The following is an 11,660-nucleotide window of genomic DNA, read 5'->3' on the forward strand; positions in this document are numbered from 1 at the left end:
AGGATAAATTTTTATATTAAAAGTGTTACTTTTATCATTTTTAATTTTCATGCATAGAAGTATGCATAAAGGAAAAAAAATTTATATCAAAAGTGTTACTTTTATCATTTTTTATTTTTCATGCATAGAAGTATGCATAAAGGAAAATTTTTATATCAAAAGTGTTACTTTTATCATTTTTAATTTTCATGCATAGAAGTATGCATAAAGGAAAAAATTTTATATCAAAAGTGTTACTTTTATCATTTTTAATTTTCATGCATAGAAGTATGCATAAAGGAAAATTTTTTATATCAAAAGTGTTACTTTTATCATTTTTAATTTTCATGCATAGAAGTATGCATAAAGGAAAAAATTTTATATCAAAAGTGTTACTTTTATCATATTGGATTTCATGCATATAGGTATGCATAAAAGATATTCTTTTTATACTAAAAGTGTGATTTTCCTCATAAATGGATTTTATGCTTAACTTGGATGCATAAGAGAAATTCTTTTATTCTAAAAGTGTAATTCCCTACCAAATTGAAATTATGCATAAGAAGATGCATAAAAGATTGATTTTAATTTCGAAAGTGTTAGTCTCCTTAAATGGAATTTATGTATAAATAAATGTGTAGAGAAATCTTATATCAAATATAAGAATTCTCTTTTTTTTTTAAAAAGATATGAAATGTGATAAGATGTGATAAGAGGTGTATGAGATGTGATAAGAATTGATAAGATGCGTATGGAAGGTGATAGGATGTGATAAGAGGTGTATGAGATATGATAAGAATTGATAAGATGCGTATGAAAAGTGATAGGATGTGATAAGAGGTGTATGAGATGTGATAAGAATTGATAAGATGCGTATGGAAAGTGATAGGATGTGATAAGAGGTGTATGAGATGTAAAAAGATGTGTATGAGATGTGATAAGATTTGATAAGATGCGTATGGAAAGTGATAGGATGTGATAAGAGGTGTATGAGATGTAAAAAGATGTGATAAGATGTGTATGAGATGTGATAGAATGTGTTAAGATGAGTTAGGATGTGTTAAGATGTATATGGGATGTGTTAGGACGAGAATGGATGTAATATGGTTGTATGAATGTGATGTGGATGTATACATGTAGATGTATATGTATGAATGTGAATGTTGATGTGGATGTGGATGTATGGATGTAGATACGGATGTGTATGTATGTATGTGGATGTGTATGTATGAATGAGGATGTAAAAATGGACGTATGTATATAGATGTGGATGTATGGATGTATGTATGTAGATGTGGATGTATGGATGTGATTGTGAATGAAGAGGTGGATGTGAATGTATGGATGTAGATACAGATGTGGATGTATGTATGTAGATGTGGATGTATGGATGTGATTGTGAATGAAGAGGTGGATGTGAATGTATGGATGTAGATACGGATGTGGATGTATGTATGTGAATGTGGATGTATAAATGAGGATGTGAAAATGGAGGTAAGCATGTAGATGTGGATGTATGGATGTGAATGTGGATGTGGATGTGGATGTATGGATGTGGATATGGATGTGAATATATGATATGTGATGTGAAGGAATCTGAAGTGAAGAGATGGAAAAGGAGGTGATTGGATGAGTACACATATACATGGAATGTGGAATAAGTAATGTGGATTAATGAGGGATAATGTGGAATAATAAGAGTTAATATAGAAACTGTATTTGTAAACTGTTTGTAAATGCTGTTTGTAAATGGCTGTTTTATGTCAAGAATGCTGGGGAAGCATTTTGACCGTCTTGTGATTAAGGTCGTGGAGACCTAACTGATAAAGTTGCAACTGCTGACGGAGAGTCAATGGAGAACGTCTCGCGTAGCAAGGTCGACCGAGGTCTTGACCAGCCTCGGTTCGATTAAAATGGTGAGCTTCCGGTACGGTGGATGAGGGACCAAGGAAGCGGCCTATGAGTGAAGCGCTAGGTCACCTGCGAAGGATCCTAGAGGGTGCTGACCATACGGTGCTCGGGCTCTGGGTCGCCTAGGATACCCACGCGTGCGTCGAGGAAGATATTGGAACAAGGAGTAAGAGTTGTTTTCTGGAACCGGACATGGATCTGGTTGACTGACCTTGCTGGTCCTCAACGGATGAGTCCATGGCTCTTTTATATGGATCTGTTGGTTGATCTTGCTGATCTTCAACGAGAGTCCATCTTGATAAGTGATTATATTGTTGAGTATTATGGGCTAGGAACTATTGAAACGGCCCCTGTGTGGACAGGTGGTGAGCGTTCTAGTTGCCAATGATGCCATAGATACTCTGATGAAGGAATGATGGGAAATTATGAATCAACTGGATAAATTGGGAGATTGTGATCAGTGGTACTATGGTTTCATTAAAGGATTGTTTTAAAGTTAGCTGATGCTAAGAAAAAGGCAATTTTCATATTGGGTGTGTAAGTGGTGTGGCTAGTTTTATGTTTGCATGAAATTCCGGCTAGGGGACCTTGGAACTCTTTTCCTTGGTATCCGGGACAAAACCTAACCAAATTCCAAATTGGATCCCATCACTACAGTGGTTGGGCGGTTGGCTAACCCATGGGATCGGATGGGGTTAGGCTGGACTGATGGATCCGTAAACCGAGACTCAATTTCTGTTATTACGATAGATGAAGTAAGTCCCGGATAGTAATTGTTCTATGGATAGGAATCAACGGCTGTGCCTCTTGATGGGGAAAAAAGCGTTGATCCCAATGATCCAAGTGCAAGTTTCTTCCTTGATCCGACCGAGTATCTTTATAGGTGCAGTTGGATCAGCGTGATCAGTAATGATCTTGACTACGTTAGAGTAAAAAATTTATCCTGGTGGAATCGCCCGTGCTTTCCGTGTAAGGGAAGTTTTTTCCGGGTTCGGTTTTGGAAAAACCGACGGATTAGTCTCTTGTCCGGATATCCATGGACGAGGCCCCGAATGTGGGACCCCTGTCCCGTGCGAGAAGTGCTACTTCCGCTGCCAGTACCCCGAATCCGTTGCTCGGTGGGAACAGGGATCTTACACTCTAACTATAATGTCTCTAAGGGATTCCTTCTAAGAAAATATAGCACAAAATTTTACTTTTCAAAAAGGCACTTTTTGACAAAGAAAATCTAATATTTAGGCTTCTCCTTAGATATTTTTTAAAGCATGCTACAAACAGAATACAATTTTTTAATGTATTTAATATGTCGACATGTACCTTTCATCAATTGAAGAGAGACTTTTTGCATACCTGTTTTGGAAGAAAAAAGTACTATATTAAGAAAGATGCTTACATAGGGTGTCCATGTATTGGCTTCCTCTGAATAGAATACACCAAACCATAAAGAGATACAAGGGAGGCTGAGCAAAAAGGAAAACATTCATGTCCATCAAAAAAAATAACAGTAACTAGAACTTCCAATAAAAAGATAAGGAGATTGGCCGTCTGTAGTCATGGGGCTGAAATTCTGCCTATAGTCATGGGGTTGCATTTCTGAACCTGGCCACGAAGTGTCAAGCATGGGTGAGAATATCTACGTGGTTCAGCATCTCTCTCTCTCTCTCTCTCTCTCTCTCTCTCTCTCTCTCTCTCTATGTGTAGATCTACTCGGGCTACACATACACCACACATGGGTGTCTCCGTCAGAGATTGGTAAGAAGTGTGAGTTCTACAAAGATCACTTCTTGAGACTCTCCAAGGATGGATTCTTTGAGATCCTGGGACACACACAACTACACGTCACATGCTATGCGTATCACGATCGGCCAGCTCAGGGTATCCTCCCACCGCCTCAAAGTAGAGGCTGGCAGAGCTGAGGATATCCCACATGAGGAGAGGACATGCAGAATATGCACCACAAGAGCAGTAGAGGATGAGGCCCATTATATGTTCAGTTGCCCAGCTTACTGCGAGATACGGGGGAGATTCCACTGCCTCTTCCAACAGGGATTCGGACCACTCACCCCAGTGATGCAGTTTGAGGATCAGAGATGCTTGGGCATGTACTTGATGGAGCTCAGACAACACAGAGATGTAGTGCTGAGGCAGCATGCTGAGAGACAGCTCTGGCTCCGACAGGACACCTCATAGAGAGCCATCTCAGATTTCTTTGTGGTACACACATCCACATCGGAATCCACTGCCCACAACAGTTCCTCTACTACAACATCAAAGCCCACCACCCATACCCAAGCTCCAACTCCACGCCCCAGAGGAGTTCTTAGCGAGAGAGGTTGATCCATTCCGCGAGCCAAACGTCCCCAAAGCAACAGGTCCCTCCACCACACATAGACAGATTCGTGACATTCTCCGCCGACATGACACACTCCCAGCACAGAGGCCTTACATTCACTCCACCATCAGATTGGTTCTGGCCGAGCCGGGTATCGTCATTAGCTGATCACAGCATCTCTCACTTTACACGGGATCATCTACTGATCACATGTCTGATTAGCTTCATCAACCTGGCTTTGTAGCTCGGTGATCCAAGACATACATAAATAGGAAAATGAATCCGACGGAATAAATTAGAAACCTGAAAAGATAACAACATTTCTTGAGATCCAAATAGACCATAAGGCTTCTGCTCTGATAACAGTCCAAGCACCTGTATCTGATAACACGCCATGAACTTCACCCAAGAGAATTTCCTTCCATGAAGATCTGTAATTATGGACTGGCTGAATGAGTTTAAAAATATACTCCCATAGATCTTAATCAGCCTTGCAGGCTATGAACAAGTCATGAATAATTTCGATTTCCCTGTTGCATCTTTTACACATACTATTTGAGATGCCCTACTATAAAGCTCTTTGTCCTCTCCACAAGAATCAGCCATAGCAGACAACTTTTCTTCTCTAGTATGATTCTGATCCAAATCTGATTGAATCTATAGCTCCACTGCTTGAGGTCCGAAGCTGTTTCCACCTGTTTGAGATGTAGACCCTGATTGAGAGCTGGAGGTATAGGAATGGGCAGGATAATCTAACTGAAGTCCTTGAGGGAGAAACTTGAAAGGTCCCCTTTTAGAGAAGAAAGGGGAAAAGACATTCCACTTGCTGCAAGGGGATAAAGCTTGCTGCAAAGAATGCAAGAAATATATCATGAAGAGTGGTAAGGGAGCTCCAAAAGGAGAAAGGGATGGAAGATATGGGCAAGGGCAAGATTGTACAGTTTTCAAGGGAAGAGTAGGAAAGGAAGCTCCAAAAGGAGAAAGGGATGGAAGATGATGTGGGCAAGGGTAAGGTTGTTCAGTTTTCTACAGAAGGTTGAGGGAGGGCAAGCTGGCAGAGCAGCTGAGGTTAAGGGTCCATCTCATATTTGTCAGCTCCAAAGCTGTCACCCATGGACTCATCAGCAGCCACTCGTGTGCAAGGAGTAGCCAAACAAGAGCGGGCATGCACAACACCCACATTCATCTACAATGGCAGTTCACAATCACTAGCCAAGCATACTTATAACTGACTTCAGTCATTTCCATTATCAATTGCTTTGTTCAATACAGCCACAATCTTGCTCAGTATGCACATGTGCTGCTATCTGGCAGTTCATCACCATCACTAGCAAAGCATACTTATAACTGACTTCAGTCGTTTCCATTATCAATCGCTTTGTTCAATACAGCCACAATCTTGCTCAGTATGCACATGTGCTGCAATCTGGCCGTTCCACCATCGATGAGACAAACAGGCATGGCTAGTCACACTGATGATGATCACGGCTGAACCAATGTAAGGTGGAAAGGTTGCTGTTACTGAATGTAGGTATGATGGACAACAGCTTCCTTGGGATAATGTGGGCCAGTAGACAATCCTGCAAAGGAGAACTCTGAAAAACAGGCTATGCCCAAACTCCCCGATACATCCCCCTCCTTAGATAATGTCAACCTTAGTGACCTTAGGTTATAATAAAGTTCATTTAGATGAACTCTAAATAATATGACCATTTGGCTCCTATAGTTAGAAAGCTCCTTAATCCATGCCCTCATCACAAGGTTGAGACAAGGTGAGTGAAGTCCAACCTTGGTTGAGTTGACGAGAGATTATTTGATGCTAGAGAAGGTGTGTTGTATGGATTCGTGCATCCAGATAGATATACGCTCCCTTGGAATTTCTCAACAAACAATTTATCATTTCACTGTAGCTTTGCTATTGTGACACTTTCGATTGGCAACGTGGTGCCCACCACAATGATGTGCAATTCATCACCTGCATGTTTACAGCATTCATGAGGAGTATTGCCCAGGGTTGAACTTGTAGGACCAGATGGACTCCTTGCGAGCCATCTCTAGCTCTCCAAGCACCTTCAATCAAGCCCAGCCTCCATTACAACACGAGGGCAACCACAATAACCCTCAGACCTATCACGACCAAGCAGAAGAGCCCTCAATATGTTGAGTCAGGCCAAGTCTTGGACGCTTTAAGCTTTGATTAGTCTTCCCCAGGACACAAGCTTCCATCCACCAGGACACAAGCTACGATTAGTCTTCCCTGCGCAGATTGTTACATTGCATTGAATTGCTGAGCTTGGTTACACACTTCCACGCTAAATTTGATGTGTCTTTGAATCATCTGAAGCAGGAGATCAGTTTGACAACTAGAACATGACAAACAAGGTGCCCCCAACATGGAAGGAAGAAAGAGTAACACATGATAAACAGAGACCACAGCATGATAAACAACAAATATGACTAAGCCCCAGCTTGCATGATGCCTGACAAACAAGATGCCATAGACATGCTCGTGCTGATTACAGAAAACTACTAGCACATTAGCAAGCGGCCCTGTTGCTCGGACAGCTACAAGCCTGCCCTCACCCTGTAAGACAGTCCCTGGCCACTGGGCTCCCAAACACAAGGAACGGTGCTCAGATGAACTCTGGATGGAAGAGGAAGCTGCCATGGCTACTGCACATTGTACTCACCATACTCCTTACAATCACACTTTCCTTCCTTAAAAACATGAAGGTGCATTGCATCCCTGACTCGAATTATTCGCTGCTCGATCTTTGATATAAGCGCTGTGGCCAAATGGCACTCCTTACAAACCCGGAGATTTTTCACAACATGTATGGGTGTCCCCTTGGGTGTATTGACTAAGGCACATGCAATAGCCAACTTCCCACTGTGCCCACAAGACACATCTTTATTTGTATTGTCAAACATCTCTTGTGACACCCAATGCAAGTCTGAAACATAGCCTTTTTCCCTAATTTCAAGGGAAAGCTCTTCTAGTTTTGCATAAATATGTTTGCTTTGGAAATGTCCTTTATCCCCAACCCAAAAAGAATGAACGATCCCACCAGCATCTGTCCACCAACTTTGCCCTGGCTTCTTCCATGCTTGTTTCTCCACTCTCATTGACTCAACCTTGTTTGCATCCTCCTGCATGTCAGCATCTGCAAAGATGTTATACATACAGACATACGCTGCAGCATCCTTTTCATCCGTCCGCACTGCATGTTCAAAGGCCTGACTTCCAAGCTCCACATTGCCCCATTTTCGACAAGCACCCAACACAGTGAGCCACACTATAAGATCAGGCTGGAATGGCATTTTCTTGATCATTGCTACGGCCTTGTCTAATTGGCCTGCACGGCCAAGGATATCAACCATGCAAGTGTAGTGCTCAAGAGTTGGAGTGATGTCATAGTCTCTGCTCATGGCGTCAAAGTAAGTCTGGCTCTTGTCTACAAGACCTGCATGACTGCATGCATTAAGAACACTCAAGAAGGTAACATTATTTGGCCTTTTGCCTTCTTCTCTCATTGTGTCAAAGATGTGGAAAGCATGCTCACTTTGTCCTAGCTGCGCATATCCGGCTATCAGTGCATTCCATGAGACAACGTCTAGGACCGGAAGCTTGTCAAACACTTCCTGTGCTTTTGCAAGCAAGCCACAACTGGCATACATATCAACCAAAGCGCTGCCTACAACATGATCTCTTTCCAACAACCCTTGTCTGGCAATCTCAGCATGTATTTCTTGGCCCTCATCTATGGCACCTATACTTGCACAAGCTTTCAAGCTGCAAGCAAATGTAAACGCAGTTGGAGAGATGCCCTGGCCTCGCATCTGTTCGAAACAGTTCAGTGCTTCCTCACCTCGCCCATGTTGAGTATATCCTGTGATCAGTGCAGTCCATGAGATAACATCTCGAACTGGAAGTTTGTTGAACACTTCCTGTGCTTGTGCAAGATAACCAGATTTGGCATACATATCAACCAGCGCATTGCCAACAACAAGGTCTTTCTCCAACAACCCTGTTCTAGCAATCTCGGCATGTATTTCTCTGCCCTTTTCTGTAGCTCCTATGCTGCCACAAGCTTTCAAGCTGCAAGCAAATGTGAAAGCATTTGGAGAAATGCCCTCCCGTTGCATTTGCTCGAAACAGTTTAGTGCTTCCTCACCACGATCGTGTTTGGAATATCCTGCAATCAATGCAGTCCACAAAACTACATCTCGAACTGGAAGCTTGTCAAAAACTTCATGTGCTTTTGAAAGCAAGCCACATTTCGCATACATATCAACCAGGCTGCTGCCAACAACAAGATTTTTTTCCAACAACCCTTCTTTGGCAATCTCAGCATGTATTTCTTCACCCTTGTTTATGGCTCCTATGCTAGCACAAGATTTCAAAATGTAAGTAAATGTGAAAGCACTTGGAGCAACACCATGGAGTTGCATCTGTTCAAAACAATTCAATGCTTCCTCACTGCGCCCATGTTTGGCATATCCCGCGATCAGTATAGTCCACGATACTACATCTCGAACTGGAAGCCTTTCGAACACTTCATGTGCTTGTAGAAGCAAGCCACATTTGGCATACATGTCAAGCAAAGCATTACCAAGACCAAGGTCTCTTTCCAACAACCCCTTTCTAGCAATCTTAGCGTGCAATTGGCGGCCTTTTTCCACATTTTTCAGCTTAGCACAAGCCTTCAGTAAGGCCGCAAAAGTACATCCACTGGGATGTTGAGAATCCTCTTGCATTTTCTCGTACAGGATGAGAGCCTGCCATGAGTCCCCACATTTTACGTATCCTGTGATGAGAGAATTCCAGGAATACTCATTCCGATATCCCAAGGTGTCGAAAACTTGCTGAGCATTGCACATGCTTCCAACTTCCACCAACATTGAAACAAGGTAGTTCCCCAGTGATCTATGAGCTTCCATCCCACTTTTGCGCATGTACACCTGCAGGCGCAGTGCATGGGCTAGATTTCTCTCTTTTGTGCACTTGTGCAGGATGCTTTCAAGCTGCTCAACTGAAGGCGGGGCCTGATGCATACCTTTTCCTTCCAAACATGCGAGTGCCTCTCCCAAGCTAAGCATCTCCCAGCCACCATCACGGACACTGCCACCACCGCCATTGATCTTCTTGTTTTTTTTCCTCCTCTGCAGCACGGCTTTGTGCAATCTTGCAAAAGACTCTCGTGCTTTATCAAGCCTGCTTTTAACCCAACTTGGGTTGTGAGAGTCGTACATCCATAGGGACTCCTTGGTAGCTTTACGCCTGAAATCTGGTGCCATTGGGTTTGTCTGTAACACAATTCAAAGACTCAGATCCAATCTATGCCCGAGTTTCTTTTGGACGCAAAAATGTGACAGCCACAGTCTAACCGACTTACTTTGCACTTTCGCTTGTCCCACCACTGTGAGGGATCCCTGAAGTAGTCCTTCCATAAGGACTCGATGCTTGCTCTTTGGCTACCTGATACAAACCAAAGCCACCCCATCCCCCGCCCAAAGAAACAAAATTGAATGCAAAAGCAGGCAGGCAGGCAGGCAGACCAGCAGGAGATGCCCCAAACCCCCACACCCCCCCCCCCCCAAAAAAAAAAAAAACAAACAAACAAACAAACAAACAAATTTATTTTTCCTTCAAAATCGAAACATGCAAAAGAAGCTTGCAACACATTAAGGCAGGTTACCTGGGTGAGGATAGAGTGGCATAGTCTTTAAAAATAGACTAGCAAGACACACAGCTTGGCGTTATTGGTTGGAGCATTGTCATGACCTCAATTGGGTGCGTCAGTGGGAAAGGGCCGCCCCCTTTCCCATTATCACGTATACTGTCACCAGTCAGAATTGAACATGATTGTTATAATGCCGAAGGTAAGACTATAGACGTGAACACTTCATATGCGCATGGCATGCATAGGCATATGAAGATGCGCATGGCATGCATAGGCACAAGCATGCACATGACATGTGTGCATGTGATCAACCCTCACAAACTTTCACAGCCTTTTAAATGGGTTCAGGGGCTAAAAAGCAAACATGTGCCATTATCAAAACAGAGCTACTCCAAGTGATATTACAAAGAAAGAGAAATATCCATAGAATCTTGCCAATGTGCTCGAAGACAACTGTCGAAGATGTCTTGTTGCTGGTTTGCCAGTGTGTTGGTTCCCACCCTTGCCTGCCCTTACTTGATGTTCACGGATGGAGATGAGGGATCGGACTAGGCATCTCAAATGCTTTCAAGGAAGAAAGCCAAAAAAAAATCCCACTCCCTCCCCACCCCCCTCACCACCACCACCACCACCACCAACAACAACAAAAAGGTGAATTAAAAAGCTTTTCTTGAAAATTTTCTTAGCTATTCTTGTACAAACAGAAATTTCTTGTGACATGATAAACCGAGAATGAACTTGACTCATGATGGATGAGCATCTTATTAGTCATCAGGGCATCCTTAAATCCTTTTTTGCACACTACACTCACTCTCCTGTATAAATGGCCTCCTCGTGACGAAGCTTTTTCCCATATTCTCCAAAACACAGAGAGTACGGATCTATTCTCAACTCTTTTGCCCTCGCCATCATTATAAACATAGGACGGGCCCAATTGAATGATGATCATGAAGCACGTGCTCTCGATGACCCAAAAGCTTCTGAGTACACGCCCCTTAGCATTAATTTTGCAAAAGCAGGGTGCATGCATGGAGCTCTCTTCTTGAATATCGATTCAAAGTCTTACATTATCACCTTTGCTCTCCTCTTACCTATCCCATTATGAGGAATAAGGACCATCAGGCTTGATCCCTACCTTGCCTCTAGCCAGCCCTTCACCACCTGCACCGTGTAGTAGAGAACTCGTCGGTATCGCTCTTGCTGTCTGTCGATGCCCCAAGTTGTAACTCACATATGACTAGTGCCCCATTAGGTTGTAAAAACCCTTTCGAAAAATTAACACACTTGAAAAAAAAGGGTATTCAACCCAAGTGTCAGGGGTTTTAAAGTCCCTTGTCAGATGATATCAATGGATGGTATTGATTTAAATTGCTACGCCTTTTTTGGATCATCGGATGAAGTAAACTAGGGCCAATAAACTAGGGGTGAAACATTGTTTTTTTGTTTGGAGGTATAGTGTAGTGGTAAAATGTTTCCAATGGTGGCTTGATGTCTCGAGTTCAAATACTCTTTTACACATAACATTTTGCTCCAATATTTTCTAAGTCCCAAACCCAAATTCACCCTCATTCCATGACGTAAACTAGGAAGTAAACTATGCCCGCTTAGTAAACTAGGATCGCTTCGTAAACTAGGAAGCAAACTATGCCCATTTAGTAAACTAGGAAGTAAACTATGATCGCTTAGTAACCTAGTTTAGTGGCCCCAGTTTATTGACCCTAGTTTACTTTATTCGACGGTAAAAAAAAGGCGTC

General features: G+C 42.6%; 1 protein-coding gene across 3 annotated transcripts; it reads right to left on the reverse strand.

Annotated features, from left to right (window-relative positions):
- Positions 1–3,384: 3,384 nt before the first annotated feature.
- Positions 3,385–11,065, reverse strand: LOC147626778 (putative pentatricopeptide repeat-containing protein At3g11460, mitochondrial). 3 transcript variants are annotated; one of them, XM_086815332.1, is made up of 5 exons: positions 11,042–11,065; positions 10,342–10,470; positions 9,922–10,062; positions 9,619–9,701; positions 3,385–9,529 (listed from the first exon to the last, which is right to left on the reverse strand). In XM_086815332.1, the coding sequence occupies exons 3-5, from the start codon at positions 9,941–9,943 to the stop codon at positions 6,893–6,895; spliced, it is 2,742 nt and encodes a 913-aa protein (XP_086671458.1). In that variant the 5' UTR covers positions 9,944–10,062; positions 10,342–10,470; positions 11,042–11,065; the 3' UTR covers positions 3,385–6,892. The 3 variants fall into 3 exon arrangements, with proteins under 3 accessions (XP_086671458.1, XP_086671460.1, XP_086671461.1); XM_086815334.1 differs by having other exon boundaries at positions 10,330–10,470; positions 11,042–11,059; XM_086815335.1 differs by lacking the exons at positions 9,619–9,701; positions 9,922–10,062; positions 10,342–10,470; positions 11,042–11,065 and having other exon boundaries at positions 3,385–9,184; positions 9,280–9,501.
- Positions 11,066–11,660: the final 595 nt, after the last annotated feature.

The sequence above is a fragment of the Cibotium barometz genome, chromosome 21, assembly GCF_041138505.1.
Source record: "Cibotium barometz isolate CiBa-2024 chromosome 21, ASM4113850v1, whole genome shotgun sequence".
In the NCBI taxonomy this organism is placed as follows: domain Eukaryota; kingdom Viridiplantae; phylum Streptophyta; class Polypodiopsida; order Cyatheales; family Cibotiaceae; genus Cibotium; species Cibotium barometz.

Bases quoted from the DNA above. Each gene is read 5' to 3' on its own strand.
- LOC147626778 (XM_086815332.1), bottom strand. From the start codon at position 9,943: ATGCCACTCTATCCTCACCCAG. The intron at 9,702-9,921 runs GTAACCTGCCTT...GGTTTGTATCAG, and splicing joins GCCACTCTATCCTCACCCAG to GTAGCCAAAGAGCAAGCATC. The intron at 9,530-9,618 runs GTAAGTCGGTTA...ATTGTGTTACAG, and splicing joins GGGACAAGCGAAAGTGCAAA to ACAAACCCAATGGCACCAGA.